Source organism: Chinchilla lanigera, unplaced genomic scaffold (genome assembly GCF_000276665.1).
Source record: "Chinchilla lanigera isolate Chin_1 unplaced genomic scaffold, ChiLan1.0 scaffold00154, whole genome shotgun sequence".
Taxonomy (NCBI): Eukaryota; Metazoa; Chordata; class Mammalia; order Rodentia; family Chinchillidae; genus Chinchilla; species Chinchilla lanigera.
The window spans coordinates 2,302,797-2,322,399 of NW_004955555.1; the positions used below are offsets into that span (position 1 = coordinate 2,302,797).

Sequence of the window (19,603 nt, forward strand, 5' to 3'; positions counted from 1 at the left end):
AGATCACCGTGCATGTGGCACATGGCAAGGGGCTGCCGGCCAGGTCCCTCCCCTAATGACGCTGTTCCCTGCTGCAGGAGCTACGTGAGCGTGTGCTCCGGGGGAAGTACCGGGTCCCCTTCTACATGTCCACGGACTGCGAGAGCATCCTGCGCAGATTCTTGGTGCTGAACCCAGCGAAACGCTGCACTCTAGAGGTGAGCCCCGGCCCCACACCCCCCAGGGCCCCTCCGTCCCCGACTCCCCTGAACTCTGCCCGCACTCTCCCTCCTGTGCCTGCTGCCTGGGACAGGTTGCTGGTGCCCCGCCCCACGCCCCAGCAGCCACGCCCACTTCCTGCCAGGCACTTATTAGCTAATGAGCTCCGGGGTGATTGCAGGGTGCAGGGCAGCAGGAGGCGGAGGAGAGGGTGGGCTGGGCCAGTGCCAGTGCCAGCTCACAGGGCGCCTCCATGCTGGGCTGTGAGGCCTTTCGGTGCCAGGCAGGGCGTAGCACACCTGGGGTCTGCCGGGGCGGTAGGGAGCCGTGTGTTTCTGGCTCTTCTGACTCCCACCCGCAACCCCGATCCTGCAGCAAATCATGAAAGACAAATGGATCAACATCGGCTATGAGGGTGAGGAGCTGAAGCCATACACAGAGCCCGAAGAGGACTTCGGGGACACCAAGCGCATCGGTGAGGCTCGGGGGCTCCATGTCCGGGAGGAGTGCCTCGGTGGAACTTCCGGGCCACCAGGGAGAGCAGGGAAGAATCTGGCCTGCAGTCCCTGCTGGGTGACCCTGGGCAAGCGGTCCCTCTCTCTGAGCTTCCAGGCCCTCCTCTGGCACATGGGAAGTCACGGAGTCTACCTCAAAAGAGGTGTTTCAGGGATCGAACCCAGGGACTTTGCTCTGAGCTGCAGCACCATCATAGCCCGACTGCCATCGAAGCCCAGCCGCCCTAGCAAGTAACAGAAAACCCAAGTCAGGCTGGCTCCAACCACCTAATAGGAATGGTTTGAACCAAAAATACTTACAAGTTAAACTCTATGAATAGACCCATAAAATTGCCAGTATCAGCAATTTCATATGGTTTGCTCTAACAATGGTAATTTATTCGGTTGTATAACTACTGGGGCCAAGGTTCTTTTTCATGTAGCTTTCGCTGCAGTGTACATTTGCTTGCTAGCAGCCTGGATGCCCAATCCAGGAACTTTCCTGATATTCATGTAGGAGGTGGCCACTGGCTATCCCCGAACTAATCAGTGTGGCTAAAGATGAAACATTCTGATTGGCTAGATCTGGGTCATAGGCCTCTCTAAAACCAATCTGTGGCTTTGAAGGGAATACTGTGATTGGCCAGATCTGAATCGTATGCCGGCCCGAACCAGGCGGTGTGGCCTTGGGGGATGAAACACGCTGAATGGCCAGATGTGAGTCTATGCCTGCCCCTGGGGGTGCAGCAGGTGAAAAACATTCACCCTTAAAGGTGAATGAGGAAAAAAAAGTGAACGAGAAAAGAAAAAAGGTGAATGAGGCGCCTCTGGAAGAGAGAATGGACACTCCACAAGCTGAAACGTAGACCTTGGCAAGTGACACAGAGTAGAGGGAAGGGCCCAGGGGGCTGAGCCTTCTCTCCGTCCTGCCCAGAGGTGATGGTGGGGATGGGCTACACCCGAGAAGAAATCAAAGAGGCCCTGACCAGCCAGAAGTACAACGAAGTGACCGCCACCTACCTCCTGCTGGGCAGGAAGACCGAGGTCAGCGGGGCCCGGGACCCTCGGGAGGAAAGGTGCGCTGGCGGGGGGCTTGGAGCACAGGGGTCTGAGGTGTCTTGTCTGTCATCTGCTCCCAGGAGGGTGGGGACCGGGGCGCCCCAGGGCTGGCCCTGGCACGGGTGCGGGCGCCCAGCGACACCACCAACGGGACGAGCTCCAGCAAAGGCACCAGCCACAGCAAAGGGCAGCGGAGCTCCTCGTCCACCTATCACCGCCAGCGCAGACACAGCGACTTCTGTGAGTGTCACCTCGGCCTGGCTCGCCATCCCCTGCCCCCGGGATCAGACCGCTTTACCCAGGGCTCTCCCATGCCAGGGTTCACCGCAGCTTCTGGAGGAACGTCCTACAAAGAGGCGCGCTGGTGCCTGGGATTTGGAGGTAGCTCAGTAAGGGATGAAATCTGGGACAACAGCCAGAGCCAGAGCAGATGCTTTCTGTGTCTCGCTTCCTCTCTGCTTGTCTGGTTTTTCCTTTGTCTCTTACTTTTCCCATCTTTTTTCTTGATCTCATTCTATAAATTTCTTACATTTCAGATTTAGATACCACCCCAAATGGACTAAATGACTTTAGTCTACTTTTCCGGCATAGAAATTTGATGTCAGAGTCTAGTTGGAATTAATTCACTTAACCAGGGCACAGACACATTGTACAAAGTGGCTGCTGAGAGCATGCCCTCTCACTTCTCTATACTGCAGTAAAGGGAGGCCACTCCTAGTGGAAGAAGGCTGGGAAGACACAGTGGTTTATATACTATATTTTTCAGCTAATAGATAATCTCATCTGCTGCAGAAAATGATCTCACTGCTGCCATAAATTAACCATGGAAACTGCTGAGGTCTGTTACCTACCTACCTCCTCAAATGTTAACCCTTTTCCCTATTTTTTTTTCTTTCTTTGAGACAGGATCTCGCTATGTAGTTCACACTGGCCTGAAATCACTATGTAGCCCAGGCTGGCCTTGAACTTGTGGTGATCCTCCTGCCTCAGCCTCCCAAGTGCTGGGATTACAGCCAGCACTCAGCCTCCCCACTCTTTTTTTAACAGCTTTATTGAGATAAACTTCACACACCATACCTTTGGTGCACATAAAGGGTTTAATTTGGTGGTTCTACAGTAGTAACATAGTTGTGAACCCCTTACCTCCATCAGAGTGAGATTTTCATCCCACCAAAAAGAAATGCCACAGCACTTGGCCATTGATCTCCAATCTTCCATCTGTTCCAGCCCCTGTCAGCCACTGACCTACTCTCTCTCTCCCTCTGCATTGTTTATCATGGACATTTCATACAAATGGAATGTGGCCTTTTATGGAAATTCCCAGGCTTATTTAGCCACTCCCATGTTAAGGGGCATTTAAATTACTCCCACCCCCACCCCCAGTGCTGGAGATGAAACCCAGGGGTGCTACATCCATGAGCTACAGCCCCAGCATTTTTTTTTTTTTTTTTTTGGTCTTTTTGAGACAGGGTCTCGCGATGCAGTTCAGGCTGGCCTTGAGCTCACTTTGTAAGCCAGGCTGGTCTCGAACTCCCAACCATCATCCTGCCTCAGCCTCCCGAAGGTTGGGATTATAGGTGTGCGCCACCACGGCTGGCTCCCCAGCCCCTTATTTTTGAGGCAGGGTCTTGCGAAGGTCCTAAGCTTGCTGTTATTAAACCTGCAATCCCTCTGCCTGAGTCTCCCAGACGAGAGACTCCCATCCTGGCATTTTATGTGGCATTTCCAGGCTGGTTTCTGTCCCCTGGTGATTTTGATTAACGGAATGGCCCCCACTGAGATCATAGTAGCCTGTGTGAACAGTCCTGAAGTTCCCAGGATGCCCCTGGCAGCTTCTAGGCTGCCCAGGTGACGGCGGCTGTAAGGGCCTCTCCCTCTGCCAGGCGGCCCATCCCCGGCACCCCTGCATCCCAAGCGAAGCCCCACCAGCACGGGCGATGCGGAGCTGAAGGAAGAGCGGCTGCCCGGCCGGAAGGCAAGCTGCAGTGCGGCAGGCAGCGGGAGCCGAGGGCTGCCCCCCTCCAGCCCCATGGTCAGCAGCGCCCACAACCCTAACAAGGCGGAGATCCCTGAGCGGCGGAAGGACAGCACGAGCACCCCTGTGAGTGGCTAAGGTGGGCGGGGGCAGGCCCCAGGTGCCATCTGTCTCCTGACGTAGGGACACTGCCTTTATCCTATTCTCCAGGGCGCTAGCTGGGACTCTGAGCCCTGGTCACTCAACAGGCATTTATTGAGTGCACTGTTTTCCTGCACGAGGGCCTGATGCTGGTGAACAAAGTAGCACTTGGTGTCAGAAACACAAAGAGAGTGCTAGGAGCATTGGAGTGGTGGCAGGAAGGAATTCACACAGGGAATTAGGGGCTCTCTGAATCATAGGAAGGAGCCGGAGTAGTGGCACATGCTTGTCATCCCAGCACTTGGCAGGCTGAGGCAGGAGGATCACTTCGAGTTTGAAGCTAGCCTGGCTACAGAATGAGTTCAAGGCCAGCCTGAACTACACAGGGAGACGCTGTCTTAAACACCATCCTGCTGAAACAGAAAATTATAGCCCCAAACGGTCCCACTTGAGGAATTCTTCATGTTTTAGTTGTTCATTTTGAGGGTTTTCATGAGGGCTTTTGTTGTTTTGGGGTTTTTGTTGTTGTTGTTTTTGACGAAGGGTCTCACTATGTAGTTCAGGCTGGCCTTGACCCCACTATGTAACCCAGGTTGACCTCAAGCTCAAGGCCATCCTTCTGCCTCAGCCTCCTGAGTGCTGGGATTACCTGCCTCAGCCACTTGGGTACACCACCATGCCCAGTTGCTTTTTTTCTTTTTTGGCAGTGCTAGGCCTGGAACCCAGGGCCAGCACATGCTGTGCCACTGAGCCGCACTCCCAGCGCTCCTGTGGTAGGATTCTTATAAACAGTGCAGGAAGAAATAATTGCAAGGCTGGGAGCTGGGACCGGGGCTGCAGCCCGGGGGTAATGTGCTGGCCTAGTAGCGTGTGTGAGGCCCTGGGTTCCAACCCCAGCATCGCAAAAAAAAGGCAAGAAGGAAGGAAGAGAGAGAGAAGAAAAGAAGAAAAGTCTTTTTGTGATGCTGGGGATGGAACCCGGGGCCTCCTGTGTAATTCCAATCTCAGACAAACTTCCAGAGAATAGAGAGAGGACCCTCTTCCCAATCTCTTGCATTTCCTGAGCCAGCGCGATCCTGATTGTCCTTGGAGCGCGCTGCCCTGGGTGCGCGTGGATACCAGAGTGCGTCAGGCTTAGGGGCTGAGCCCCCCGGGCCGGCTGGGCGCTGTGGCTGCACTTGGAGCCGGAGCCGAACAGGAGGACCTCTGAGGCAGAGGCCGGGACAGTGTAACGGGAGGAAGGGCATTCGCAGGGAACTGGCTGGGCACAGGTGAGGGGAGGTGTTGCTGGGAGGGAAAAAGGGACAAGGACATCCCGGAAGCCCTCCCTGGCCACCTGCCCTCCCCAGCTGCCTGCCCTCAGGCTCCCAGGGAGCCCTGTCCTCTGTCCCCCCACCCCCCAGCTCCACCCAGGAGAGCGGGAATCCCTGGGAACCTTTCACGTCCCGTCGTGCCCTGGGCTCCCACGCGGGCGTGACTCACTCTTGGGGTGCAGGTGGGGCTGGGGGACAGGGCACCTCCTCACCCCACACCATGTCCCCGCAGAATAACCTCCCCCCCAGCATGATGACCCGAAGGAACACCTACGTTTGCACGGAGCGCCCCGGGGCTGAGCGCCCATCCCTGTTGGCAAACGGCAAAGAAAACAGGTATGGAGGGAGCGAGGCGGGGGCAGGGCGGGAGGGGAGCCAACCTTCCTTCCCTGGGCACCCCCGGAAAATGCTCCCCACTGAACGCACCACAAGTCAGCAGGCCAGAACGCGGGCGGCCCCGCGGCCCGCCTACCAGCCCTGGGAACCTGAGAGGAGTTTTTGAATGGTCTATTTTTAGAACTTGAGAGAAGCCCCAGATTGTCACAGCTTCTATACCCTGCGGCTGGGGGCCTGCATCTGTGAGGTCCCTTTGAGGTGGCACAGGAGGGGACCGGGTCTGGGCGGTGGAGCTCCGCACAGGTGTGAAGCAGTTCACTTCGGAGGGAGGACGGGGCGCCCTCAGACCCGGCTCCCACAGCAGGTGCCCTGGAGGCTGGGCGCTGGTGGCACCGAGACACTGGAGACGCCCCTGATAAACCGGGGCGGGGCGGGCTGTGACAAGTCGCGATTCTGTTGCCCACATCTGTGCTGAGTCTCAGGCCTGCCTGTGCACTCCGTTAGCAGGCAGCTTTGGGTGATCTCGGAACCACTGTCTTCCTTTTTGTACAATGGGACAGGCGCTGGCTGTCCCCGGGCCCCATTAGAGGACCCAGGAGAGGTCAGGCTGGCCTGAGGGCCGAGGACAGACGGCATCCATGACCGCGAGCCTTCCTGGTGGTTACTGCATGAAAACAGTAACTGAGCATCCGCCCTGCGCCAGGCCCTGTGTAGTCAGCTGGCTCGATGCTTTTCTCCATTTTTCAGCTGAGGAAATGAGGCACAGAGAGGTTGAGTAACTTCTCAACTGCACAGCTGAGTCAGAGAGAAAAGATTACAGACTTACTCCAGTCAGGTTTTTCGGGTGTTTTGTTTGTTTGTTTTTCTAGATAGTTTAGACTGAACCCGAAGCTTTTGCACTTAGCTACATCCCCAGCCTTTTTTTTTTTTTTTCAAGTTAAATTTTGAGGCAGGGTCTCACTAAGTTGTCCAGGCTGGGCTTGATCTTGCACTCTTCCTGCCTCAGCCTCCCAGAGTGCACTGTTTGTAGCCACGAGAATATGTGGTTTGCCTGTTCTGCTGGGGAAACAGTGGGTCAGTTATAGACGGAGCTGGAGGAATAAAGAGATCCCAGCATACAGTGGCGTACATGTAATGGAGGTTTAGCCCACAAGGGTGGATGGGTAGGTTTCTCCAAGGACCCAGGTAATCCTGCCAGTCTCAGTGACGGGCTCCAGCTCTGGGTCTGAGACCACTGCTCCAGTTCCAGTGTGTCCGCTGTGGGTGAACAAGTAGAGAGTAAGGGCAGCATTCCTTTTAAAGGTGTGGCCCAGAAATGGTTCAAAGCACCTGTGCTTCCTATTGGGCAAAGCACAGTCACATGACCGTGTCACATGACAGAAGGACCCTAGCTGCAAGGGAGAATGGGAAATGTAGTCTCTCGCTGGGAGGCCATGTGCCTGGCTCACACTGTTAGGTGTCTGGATACCAAGAGTGAAAAGGGGAGAATGGGTTCTGGGTTTTCTTACTGAGGTCCAGGCTGCCCCTTCCCTGGAAAGATAGAAACTGGAGGTCTGCCACTCACTATGGGGACTGGGTATGTCAGAGGAGCTAGAAGATGATCCTGGGACAGAAGGACCCTCTCTTCCCACATAGCATCTTGAAAGAATTGGAAGAGGAATCCTTTCCTCTGTATTGTCACCTGTCAAGAAGTTGTCACAAGTATAGATAGCCTTGAGGTTCACCTTTGCTCCCTGAGTTTGGACGAGAGGACAGGAATGTCCCTGGAACCTCCCTGAGCCACGCTCGGGCAGCATAGGCTTTGCCAAACTGATTTGGTTCTTGCACTTCGGATTGCAAACAGTGAGAGTATCACCCTGAAGTTTATGTGAATCTATTTAGTTGTAAAGTCTAGAAAGAGGAACTGTAATCCTGTAATCCTGGCACTCAGGAGGCTGAGGCAGGAGGATTATCATGAGTTCCAGGCCAACCTAGGCTACATCGTGAATTCAAGGCCAACCTGAACTACAGAGCAAGTCTCTGTCTCACAAAAACCAAAATATTAAAATTAAAAAAAGAGAACCGGGCATGGTGGTGCACGCCTGTAATCCCAGCACTCGGGAGGCTGAGGCAGGAATGTGGTTGCGAGTGCCAGACCAGCTTGGGCTACAAAGTGAGCTCAAGGCCAGCCTGAACTGTATAGTGAGACCCTGTCTCAAAAAGACAAAAAATTTAATTTAATTTAATTTAAAAAAGAGTTGGACACGGGATAGTTTGTGGGGAGCAGTTTGAAGGAAAGATAACTTAGAAGGAGGATGAGTCGACAAAATAGTGCCGGGTTCTGTAGGACACAGCTGTACAACTGCGCACGGCAGCCTGGGCCTGAGTTGGGGTTTCAGGGCTCCACAACACAGCAAGTAACCAGAGGGACTGGGCCCCAGGCCTGCCTCAGAGCCCCACCCTCACTTGTCCTTCTCTGCCCACAGCTCAGGCACCTCACGGGCGCCCCCTGCCTCCCCCTCCAGTCACAGCCTGGCTCCCCCATCAGGGGAGCGGAGCCGCCTGGCACGCGGCTCCACCGTCCGCAGTACCTTCCACGGCGGCCAGGTCCGGGACCGGCGGGCAGGGGCCGGGGTTGGCGGGGGTGTGCAGAACGGGCCCCCCGCCTCTCCCACACTGGCCCATGAGGCTGCTCCCCTGCCCGCCGGGCGGCCGCGTACCACCACCAACCTCTTCACCAAGCTGACCTCCAAACTGACCCGACGGTGAGTGCCAGGGGACATGGGGACACGGGGCGGGGGCAGGCGACGGACCAACCTGTCCAACTACTCTGCTCTGCTGCTGTACCCTGATGTCTCCTCCTGCTCCTCCTGCTCCTTTCCTCCTCCTCCTCTTCCTCACACTGCAGGGTTACCCTCGATCCCTCTAAACGGCAGAACTCTAACCGCTGTGTCTCAGGCGCCTCTCTGCCCCAGGGATCCAAGATCAGTAAGTCCCTTTCACACTCTCACTCTTGCTGCCTTCCTGTCTGCGTGTGTGTGTGTGCATGCGTGTGTGCGTGTACGCGCGCACCGCGAGCGTGGGAGGCCCGCAGGTAGTAACAGCAGAACCCTTCAGTAAGGGTTGCTCTGAGCATTGAATGAGGTGATACTTGAACCCGCTGGAGAATACCTCCCTGAAAAAAGTACTTGATGAGTACATAATTAGAGATAAGCCAGGCGTGATGGCCCACACCTGTAATCCCAGCACTTGGGACGCTGAGGCAGGAGGATCGCTAGTAGTTCCAAGCCAGCCTGGGCTACACAGTGAGTTCATAGCCAGCCTGAACTACAAAGCAAGACCCCGTCTCAAAAACAAAAGAACTTACTTGCTCTTTCTATCCATTCCGTTACTCACTGAGCACTCACTGTGCACCTGGCACTGTCCTTGCAGGCACAGGGAACATTTTAGAGCTTTCAGTGATACAAGAAGCCCGCCATGGCGCGTGGACCATAGGTTCACTGCACTGTTCTAGGCCCCGGGGCAGAGAGGGAACAAAACGAAAAAACTTGTCTTTCCACTCCCAGCAGAGCCAACCTTCTAGTAGAGGACCTAGATGTGACTATCTGTGTGTGACACGTACTGGGAAAAGTGGGGGGGGCGCTCTTCAATGAGGTATCTGCTGTTTAAACAGAGTCTGAGAGAGTGTGTGTGTGCGTGTGTCCGTAAGTGTGTGCTCTTGTGTGCCTGTCTCTGCCGCCCTTTCTGTATGTGTGTCTGCCCACTCCCATCTTTCATCTTCCAAATTCCTCAGTATCTCTCCTTTGACGTGCGCTAACCGTTTCACTGTAAACCCCTTCTGCGGCCGGAGAGGGGATGGAGTCCTCATCCACCACCCTCCACAGGGCCTGGCTGGGGTGGGTACTGGGCTGAAGCAATGAGGTGCAGGGGGGGAGGCCTCTGTCCACGTTAGACACTCTGCCTCCCTCCCCCGTCCTAGGGTCGCAGACGAACCTGAGAGAATCGGGGGACCTGAGGTCACAAGGTGAGTGCACCTGTGGACCCCAGACTGCCTGGCACCCCACCACCCCCAGCAGCCCCCGCCACTCAGCTCAGGCTCTGAAAAGGGACCCAAGTCTCATTTTCCAAGGCCAGCTCCCAAAAATTTCCCCCAACCCTCCCTCACACAGCAGCACTGATTCCTCTCATTTCCACCCCCGACCCATCATCCTGAGCGTCAGCCTCAGCGCATCACCAGCCCAGCTCCCCTCCCCGCCAGCACCCTGCTCCCTTCCGCCTCTCTCCCATTAAAGGCCAAAGCATTGCTGACGCCCCTGGCCAAATAGTACAGGCAAGACTGAGTATTTTAGGTCTTGAGAGCCAGTCTGTCTCTGGCATTCAGAGTGGCCCTATTCAGTACAAAAACAAATGGGTGTGGCTGTATCCCAATAAAACTTCACTTACCAAAGCAGTGCCATATGGCAGTGGTAGCTCCTTCAAGCCTTGCGTTAGTTTGACACTGTTCCAGTTTAGAGACCCCAGCAGAAACCAGAGCCTTCCCAGGAGTTCCTGCAACTTCCCAGGAATGATTCTCATTGGCTGAGTATAAGTCACATGCTCATCTCTAAACCAATGCCAATGGCCAGAAGGGTGAAGCACTCTGATTGGTTAGATCTGATCATGTGTTTATTCTTGACCCAATCCCGGGTGCCAAGGAAATGGACCTCTCTCTCTGGCCAGAACAGAGTCGTTACTCTCCCTTGGTAGTGAGGGGCAGGGTCAGTCCCATCAAATGCAGAGAGCCTAGATCAGAAGGCTTCTCGGGAGGGATGGGTCTTTTTTGTGCAGGGCTGTACTGTCCATTGTAGAACATTTATGATTCCTGACCTGCCTTTGTACCCAGACTAATAAACACTATAGTATCCTGTCCCAGAACGTGTTAGAAAGCCCCCAGAAATTTCCAAGCACCCCTTTGAACAGACGGTGCAGTCTAAGAGAGAATCCCTGGTCTCCCAGGGGAGAGGCAGTCTTCATTACCAGAAGAAAATGAGCTCAGCTGCTCTAATGAGATCCCCAAATACAGAGGGAAACTTCTCACCCAAACTATGTGGCCAAGGCAAGCTCTGCCTCGTGGTTGTTCAGCTGAAGTCACTGGAGGACAAAGGGAGAGTGGCTTTGAAGGGGACGGCCAGGTGTCTGTCCTAAGAGTTGTCCCCAGCCGGCCTTCCCACTCCCCCACTCACTGACCTCTGCCGTCTTCCCACCCAGTGGCCATCTACCTTGGGATCAAGCGGAAACCGCCCCCCGGCTGCTCCGATTCCCCTGGAGTGTGAAGCTGACCAGCTCGCGCCCTCCTGAGGCCCTGATGGCAGCTCTGCGCCAGGCCACGGCGGCCGCACGCTGCCGCTGCCGCCAGCCACAGCCCTTCCTGCTGGCCTGCCTGCACGGGGGTGCGGGCGGGCCCGAGCCCCTGTCCCACTTTGAAGTGGAGGTCTGCCAGCTGCCCCGGCCGGGCCTGCGGGGCGTGCTCTTCCGCCGAGTGGCGGGCACCGCCCTGGCCTTCCGCACCCTCGTCACCCGCATCTCCAACGACCTCGAGCTCTGAGCCTCCGTGGCCCCGGGTCCCTTTTTTTCTCTTTCCTGTTCTCTTCGCTTCTGCAGGAGGAAAAGGGGACAGGGAGGGTACCCTCTCCCTTTATCGTCGCCTTGGTTTCCCTGGCTTGGACTGGGGAGCAGAGGTCATCCCATCCCCGCTGCTGTTCTTGGGCTTCCCACGGAGAGAGGGAGGGAGGACTGGGAGGTGGGAGCTGGCGCCCGCCCGAAGCCTCCATCTGGTCCTGGCCCCCTCACCCTGCCATGGGGCACCTGAGAAGACTTTGGGGACAGGGCAGGGGCAGGAAGGGAAACTGAGGAAACTTCCATTCTTCCCAACAGCTCAAGAATTAGGTCTTGGGCAGGGGCAGGGAGAGCTGCTGAGCCTGGAGACTGGAGGGTCGGGGAGCGGCAGTGGGGTCAGAGAGGCCGATTCCTTCCCCTCCTGCCCCCCCATGCTCGAACCCCTCCTCTGCCCCAGGCTGGCGCAGGGGCACTTTGTACAAATCCTTGTAAATAACCACCCGTCTCCTCTGCAGAGGTCTCCCGAGGAGCTGCCGCTGTCACCTCCAGTTTTTAAGTTATTACCCCTGCCCTCCTGTCAGCCCCTCACCTGCAGCCTGTCGCCCAATAAACTTAGAAGAGTCCCCCAACGCCGGCCCGGGTCCTCTTGCCCTGCCCTGGCCTGCAGAGGAGGTGTTGACCTTGGGCCTGCGCCGCCCCTCCTGAGCCTCGGGGTCCTCTGCAGAATGGGAGTGGCGGGGGTGAGGATGATCATGGAGGAGGGCAGGACAGAACTCAGCCCCAGCCGCCAGGCCTCAGATCCTCGAGCAGGTCCCCTGTGCGTCCACTCCCGCCACCGTGTTACACTGGACTCTAGCCTCTTCCTACTCTAGTAGTACATTTATTCAATAAACAGTCATTGACCAGTGCCTACTCCGTGCCAGCCCCAGTACTGGACATGGAGACACAAGAAACCCCTGTCCATGGAAGACAAGCACTAGAGAAGCCATTGTCCTGGGCAGCCCAGAAGAAAGCCTGAGGAGGGTTGGGGAAGAAGCACCAGAGATACTGATACTGATGCTGGAGTTGGGCTTTGAAGGACGACTAGGAGTTGTCCAGTCCTTGGGTAAAAGCAAAAGCCCAGACAGAAGTGGGAGTGCATGGTGTAACTTGAGAGAACTCAGTATGTAACCTCAGCATGGCTGCTGTGTTGGGCATGTGTGGAGAATTAGCAAGAGAAATGCTGTATGAAGACTAACAATCTGTCTACACTGGCAAAGCAAAAAAGTGTGTGTTGGCTTGTTACTTAATAGTCCAGGGATTTCCAGCTTCAGGTATGGTTGGATTCAGGCATCAACACCCCCCCAATCATCAGTGTTTGTTCCAGTAGTTGCATCCAGCCCGCCCTTCCTGTTGGCAGGGTTGATGCCCACTGCGCCACAGTCTTGTCCCTCCAGCTTAGGTTGTGCCCCGGTGAGACCCACTCACCAGTTTGCGGCAGTCCTGAGATCTGCTCTGATTGGCCCGTATGAGTTATGTGGTCAGTCCTCAACCAATCAATGACTAGAGTGGCAAGATCCTTACCTAGAACGAACTTAAGCTTCCACCAAGGAAAGTCAAGACATCCAGGTGGGAGGGACGTGGGAGCCAGACTTCCGCAGGGGAAGGCAGAGCTTGTCCACATGGGGCTCAGGGGCCAAAGAGCACGCTGGGCCTTCTGAGTCTGGGGAGCCGTGAAGGGATTTGTGCGAGGGGCGGGGAGCTGAGTGTGTCGCCCAAAGCGTCCTTCGTGCTGGGACAGCCCTAGTATTTCCCTCCTCGAGTTCACAGCCCACTGACTTAGATGCGGCCTCAGACCGACCGTCCAGAGGAGGATCAGAGCTGACCAGGGCTTCCTGGAGGAGGAGGACTTGCATCCGAGGCAGAGGGCACGGTGCACAGTGGCTGGAAAGAGCACAGGTCCCTCCGCAAATGACACGTGACCCAGGATGAGCGCCGGCTCACTGAGATAGCAGGCAGCCTTGGAGATGGAGGAGAGAACCTGTGTTTTCTTCCATGGCCACTGGGGCTCCATGACAACATTGTGAGCCGGGAGGGACGGTGTTGATTTTTTTGTTTTTCTGAAGATGAGTTTTCGACATGTAGTTTAGGCTCAGGCTGGCCTCGAACTCGTTGCGATCCTCCTGCCTCAGCCTCCTGAGTGCTGGGATGACAGCCGTGCGCCACCACATCCGCAGAAAGGATTTTTCCTGTGTGCCGGGTGGATGGGGAAGGAAGGAGAGATGCCAGGGTGCAATTCCTGACAGACTTAAGTGGCTTATGTGGAAAATGGGGAAGATGTGGTCACTGACAGGTGCACAAGCTGCGAACTTGGCCGGCTTGGACTGTCCCCATTGAGTGTGTCTCTTGGCCTCTGGGTGTGAGGCTAGAATTAGCAATGGGACCAGCAGTTGATGATAAAACTGTAAAGGAGATCCTGGTGTCCTTCGCTGGAAATCTAACCTAGGGTCCTCACGCTGAGCTACATCCTCAGCCGTTTATTATCTTTTTACTTTGAGACAGGGACTCACTAAGCTCCCCAAGCTAGGCTCAGACTTTCAATCCTCCTGCCTCAGGCTCCAAGAGTGTTGGGATTACAGGCGTGGGTCACCACGGCTCGCTGATCTTTGGATATCTTCTAACTTTCCTGTTTCAGTGATCCTGAGAACCCTTGGGGACACCCTTGGGCCTCAGTTTCTCCTCTGTGTAAGAAGATGCTCTTCCTGATCTCTAAGGGGACTTAGTCTGTGTCTCTTAAGAGTTGAACAACAACAGCAAAAAAGAATAAGCCGGATGCGGTGGTTCAGGCCTGTAATCCTAGCACTTGGAAGGCTGAGGCAGGAGAATCACTGTGAGTTGCAGGCCAGCCTGGGCTACAAAGAGAGTTCAAGGCCAGGCTGACCTGTGTAGTGAGACCCTGTCTCAAAAAGACGAAAAAACCACCACCACCAGCAACAAACAAAACAGAGTTGAACAAAGTATCTCTGCCCGGTTCCTGCGGCCTCTGGCTCCTGCTATCTCTGCCCCACATTTCTTTTTCTTTTCTTTTCTTTTCTTTTCTTTTTTTTTTTTTTTGTCTTTGTGAGACATGGTCTCCCTATGCAGTTCAGGCTGGCCTTGAGCTCACTCTGTAGCCCAGGCTGGTCTCGAACTCACAACGATCCTCCTGCCTCAGCCTCCTGAGTGCTGGAATTATAGTCGTGTGACTCTAGGGCCCGCGTTTCTGAAACCTATCTTTTTTGGGCCCGCCCACTACGTCCTTGGCAGGACGCCTTGACCTGTTTGGCTGAGTGGAGGTTATTGATGCACTCAGCAACCAATAGACATTCAGATGCCAACCGACTGGTCTAACCTCTTGGTTGCCATGCCATGGCTCCCTTTGGCTCCTTCCTGGGACCAAGCTCCCCAAAAGACCCATCTTGGACTTCTTAAGGATGCTCTGACCCAAGCTCCAGACTCGGGAAGGAAAAGTCACCGAGGTGGTACTTGCAGAGTGAAAGAGCAATAAGCGGGGGAGAGCTGCAAAAATGAGCTCCAGCCTATGTATTTTAGTGTGACCTTGAAGACTCATGAGTAATGGGAGCACACTAGGAGTGTGGGGACCGTGACAGGTTCCTTACCAAAAGCAAGAGCATTTCAGAAGGCTGCCAGCTGCCAGGTGTGGTGGTGCTCACCTGTCATCTCAGCACTCAGGAGGCTGAGGCAGGAGGATCGCTACAAGTTCAAGTCCAGCCTGAGCTACATAGTGAGTTCAAGGCCAGCCTGGACTGCACAGAGACCCTGTCTCAAAAAAATAAAAGGCTGGCAGCTGTAGAGGATGCAGTAGAGTGGACAGGAGGAAGCCAGTGAGAAGTGCTCCATGGCCAGACTCAGACGTTCTGTTTGGCCTGCTTTGCCCCTTCATGGCCTGTGTGTTTGAGATCTGAGATCGACTGACTGAGAGAAGTTCGAAAAGGCCCAGGCGTGGCTGTGTGACGGTGGGCCTCATCTGTCAGCTCACATTCTCCCAGCTTTATCCAGCCTTATCATCGTGGGATTAGCCGGTACTCTATCGTCATTTTAGAGACGGGATAAAGCACACCGAGAAAGGGCAAACCATCTGGAGGACACAGTGGCCAATGGCAAAAGACCCTCTCCTCCTCTCTCAGCGACTGTCGCACACACAGCCAAGGCCGCCGTTGCTTTTATTCATTTATTGTTTTGTGTGGAGAAGCCGCGGAGCGCCAGATGTGCTGGGGGCTGCTCTACTTCTGGGCAGGGATCATGTCGTCGATGGCCTGGCCCTTCTCCAGCTTCTTCTCCATCTCCACCATGAGCTTCACGCCGTCCACCACCAGCTGCACCTGCTCTACCTCGGAAGAGCCCAGCCGATCGGCGTTGGAGATGTCAAACACCGAGCCCACGGCAGCCGTGTCCACACCACCTGCGGGAGCAGAGGACCGGCATGAGCGGGAGCACAGCGGCTGGGGGCGCCCAGGACAACCGCGGCAGCCGCGTGTACGGAGTGCCTGCCCCAGCGGGTTAGCGTACACAGAGCCTGGTAGTGTCTGTCTACTCGGGACCCCGTGTCCAGCTTTAGATATGGTAGGTGCCTCATCTCTCAACCACCCAACATGAAAACAGCAAATGTGGTGGCGCACGCCTGTAAACCTCCTAGAGGGCTGAGGCAGGAGGATCGCAGCAAGTTCAAGGCCAGCTGGGGTTACATAGTGAGTTCAAAGCCGGCCTGAACCACATAGTGAGACTGTCTCAAAACACACATGCGCGTGCAAAAGAAAAAGAAAATCTACAGCTACCAGAGGTTGAGTTCTGACCACACCCCATTTACAAATGGGGAGACTAAAGTCCCAAGGGAGGTTAGGGGATAATATCATGCTAACTCCTATGAGACGTGCTCCTGCCCGTTTTACAGAGGAAGAAACTGAGGCTCACAGAGGGGCAGCCCTTACCGATCCCAGCACTCGAGGGAATGCCCCGCCTGCCCTTCCACCCGCCCCCAGAGGCTGGGGTGCAGGAGAGGCCCCGGACGCACCTGTGCCCCGCTTCTGCAGGCGCAGGCGGGTGAGAATCTCCTCGAACTTGGGGTGTTTGCTGAGGTGCGCCAGCTTCACATGCACGCCGCCACGCAGCCCGGTGCCCAGATTGGACGGGCAGGTGAGCACGTAGCCCAGGTGCTCATTCCACATGAAGGGGTGGCCAGCTTTCTTAAAGATCTCCTCGATCTGAGGGGTGGGGAGGACCAAGAGTTAGGGCCAGTGGTCACCCCCAAACACTGCCGGGCTCGGAGGGACAGGGCGCGTGGACGTGAGTGGAGACAGGTGTGGAGGGGTAGAGCTGAGGAGCGCAAACGGTGGAGAGAGCCCTGCTACAGAGAGGCCAGCTGGCTTCTGAGGGGCGGGGCTTGCGGACACGGGAGGAGGGTTCTTAAGGCCCGCCTTGAGCATATGGGCGGAGCCAATGTTGGGACGGGGCCTCGGAAATAGCGAGATTCTAAGGGCGGGGCTTGGCACAGGAAGGGCGGGTCCTTGGGAAGAGGTAGGCTTTGTGGGCGGGGCTTGCATGGGCCGGGCAGGTACTTTGGAAGTGGGTGGAGCGCGCAAGCGGGAGGAGCGCTTAGAAGCGTGGGGTAGACGCTCACCTTTTGCAGCCCCACGCAGAAGCGGCGGAAAACCTCCTTCATGTTGCCCCCCTTCTCCATGGAGATGACCCGAAGGTGGTCCTCCTCGTTCACCCACACCAGGAAGCTCTTGTTATCATTGTGCCTAGGGTGGGGGCCGAAGAGGGCAAACAGTCAGTGCCCAGGGACACGTTCCCTGTCATCTCCCAAACACAACCCCGACTGGGGGAGGCTGGCCTGAGGGGCAGGAGATGAGTGGATTGGTTTCCCGACAATCACAGCAGCTTAAGCCCGAAGACTCTGAAGGCCCTGCCTCCGCAAAACCCCAAGCCCAGACCAGAAGGACTAAATCTGGACAGCATTACAGGCTCTTATGGCTGGGGTGTCGCTCAGTGGTAGGCACTTGCCTGGCATGCAAGAAGCCATGGGTTCCATTTCCAGCACCAAAAAAATTTTAAAAAGAAAAGGAAATTGCAGATTCCTGGAATCTCAGGCTCTGGCCCCCAGCAGCTTGGAATCAGAGTAGCTGAGCCTGGATATTCCTAATCTGCAGTATCCCAGATCCAAGCATCGGGAAATAGGCTTAGAATCGTAAATATTAAGACCTGAAGGGGAGCTGTGTGCGGTCGTGCAGGCCTGTACTCCCAGCACTCTGGGAGGCTGAGGCAGGAAGATCACAGGTTCAAGCCCAGTCTAGAAAATTTAGCAATATAGGCGAAACTCTGTCTCAGAATTTTATTTTTTTTTCCTGTTTCAGAATGTTAAAAGAACAAAATAAATTTTAAAAAGGGCTGGGGACCCTGGCGTGGTGGCATATGCCTGTAATCCCAGCACTTGGGAGGCTGAGGCAGGAGGATCACTGTGAGTTCGAGACCAGCCTGGGCTACAAAGTGAGCTCAAGGCCAGCCTGAACTGCATAGCAAGACCCTGTCTCAAAAAGACCAAAAAAAAAACAAAAAAAAAACCCAGCCTGGACTACATAGCCAGACCCTGTCTCAAAATAAAAAATAAAATAAAGACAGAGGATGAAGCTTAGAAGGCCCTGGGTTCAACCCCCAGTACTGGGGGAGAAAATCTAGTACATAAATTATTTAATCCTTGGGGCTGGGAATTTAGCTCAGTGGCACAGTGCTTGCCTAGCAAGCGTGAGGTCATGAGTTCGATTTCCGGTACCAGAAAAAAAAAAGAAAAACCAAAAGAAAAGTTATTTAATCCTGGTAAGGGTTCCAAGGGCCAAGAATTATTGTGATCCCTGTTTCACAGCTGGGGAAACTGGCCAACCTGCCCAAGGCTGCACAACTGAATGGCTTTTTTTCTTCTTTGAGACAGGGTCTTGCACTGCCCAAACCGGTCTCAAACTCCAGGGCTCAAGTGACCCTTCCACCTCAGTCCCCCACAGTAGCTGGGCCCATAGGAGCGTGCGGTCACACGGCCAGAAAGCGACGGAGCTGGGCTTGGAGCCCAGGAGTCTGGTTTGCCTCAATTCTTTATTGCACTTCTGTGTTCCAAGTTTCCCAAAATATGACACGCAGACCTCGGGACGGCAGGGTGCATGGCAAGGTCATGCCCTCCACCGTGGCAGAGGCATGAAGGGCATCCCAGGGCACCAGAAGACCCTGGGGGAGGAGGAAGCTGGGAGAGACGGGCTCACCAGATACCACGCGCGTCGGGCCAGTCTCGGGCCATGCCTGAGGCCAGCAGCAGCGGGGACACGGGCTTGTCGAACAGGAAGTGGTCGTCGATGAGCTGCTGCTGCTCCTTCTCGGTCATGCTCTTCAGAGGGTAGTACTTGCCCTTGAACTCACCCGTCAGGCTGTTGAGGGCTGAGGGGCCGCACAGCGGGTGGTCAGGAGCTCACCCCACTTCGGCCGAGCTGTGCCCCCCCCCAGCCCATGGGTGCCCCGAAGGCACTCGCACAATGTGCATACAGACCTGAGCCCAATTTGATCCCTCCCTGGCTGCCCCCAGGAACAAAGAGCAGACCCCTCCCATCCAGTCCTCCTGCAGTGCCGAGGAAGGGCTGAGGCAGGAGAATCGCCACAAGTTCAAGCCCAGCCTGGGCTCCACAGTGAGTTCAAGGTCAGCCTGCACTACAAAGCAAGCCCTTGTCTCAAAAAATAACAACAAGTAAATAAAGTAGACTGTTATTCATATATACTTATGTCTTCAATATGTGCCTATGGAATAGATTTGCATATATGATAAATATTTATGTAATATTTATACATTATATGTATTTAATACTTTGTAATATTGTTATGGCTTATGTTAAGATTTTTTTAAAGTGTTATGTAGCTATAGGTGGGTTTCTTCAGAGGTGGCTGGATCTAGAGTGTGTGATGATGGGAGGAAGGGTGTGTGAGTATTAAATCAGACCGCTGATTGGTTTGGGATCCACCCTAAACCCGATAGCCTAGAATACAAAAGGGGCAGAAAAAAGCTGGTAAGGTCACTTGGACTTGCTTCTTCACCACTTTGTTGCTTTGCTACCTTCTGCTCACCATGAACAGTTTCTCCTCTGTGATGCTTGTCTGCCATGCCACCCTGCCCTGCCTTGGAGCCAGCCAAGTATAGAGTACCGTAAGGCAAAATAACTTTGGGCATTGGGTATTTTGTCTTAGCAACAAAAAAAAGTAACTAAAGCCAGGTATGGTGGAGAACACCTGTAATCCCAGTACTTGGGAGGCTGAGGCAGGAGGGGCACCATGAGTTTGAGGCCAGCCTGGGCTACATAGTAAGTTCAAGGCTAGCCTGAACTATGCACCGAGACCCTGTCTTCACACACACACACACACACACACAAACACAGGCACACATACATGCACACAAGCAACTAAAACAGAATTTGGTAGTAGAAATGGGGTCATTGCAGTGACTG

General features: G+C 54.9%; 2 protein-coding genes across 6 annotated transcripts in view; one reads left to right on the plus strand and one right to left on the minus strand.

Annotated features, from left to right (window-relative positions):
- The window catches only part of Mark4 (MAP/microtubule affinity-regulating kinase 4), a 30,538-nt gene extending 18,182 nt beyond the window's left edge, over positions 1-12,356 (plus strand). For 4 of the 5 annotated variants that reach the window (XM_005412506.2, XM_005412507.2, XM_005412505.2 and 1 more), the window contains 9 exons: positions 78-197; positions 574-673; positions 1,627-1,736; positions 1,832-1,991; positions 3,635-3,852; positions 5,413-5,516; positions 7,982-8,260; positions 9,475-9,519; positions 10,743-12,356. In XM_005412506.2, coding sequence (XP_005412563.1) covers positions 78-197; positions 574-673; positions 1,627-1,736; positions 1,832-1,991; positions 3,635-3,852; positions 5,413-5,516; positions 7,982-8,260; positions 9,475-9,519; positions 10,743-11,079 — 1,473 coding nt within the window. In that variant the 3' untranslated portion in view covers positions 11,080-12,356. Of the gene's footprint in view, positions 1-77; positions 198-573; positions 674-1,626; positions 1,737-1,831; positions 1,992-3,634; positions 3,853-5,412; positions 5,517-7,981; positions 8,261-8,403; positions 8,484-9,474; positions 9,520-10,742 lie in introns of all 5 variants that reach the window. The other variant, XM_005412509.2, reaches the window with a different exon arrangement.
- A 2,919-nt stretch (positions 12,357-15,275) lies between these two features.
- Positions 15,276-19,603, minus strand: part of Ckm (creatine kinase, muscle) — a 12,662-nt gene continuing 8,334 nt past the window's right edge. The window contains exons 5-8 of the mRNA XM_005412510.1: positions 18,377-18,548; positions 16,747-16,870; positions 16,141-16,330; positions 15,276-15,531 (exon numbers count right to left, since the gene is read on the minus strand). Coding sequence (XP_005412567.1) covers positions 15,353-15,531; positions 16,141-16,330; positions 16,747-16,870; positions 18,377-18,548 — 665 coding nt within the window. The 3' untranslated portion in view covers positions 15,276-15,352. The remainder of the gene's footprint in view (positions 15,532-16,140; positions 16,331-16,746; positions 16,871-18,376; positions 18,549-19,603) is intronic.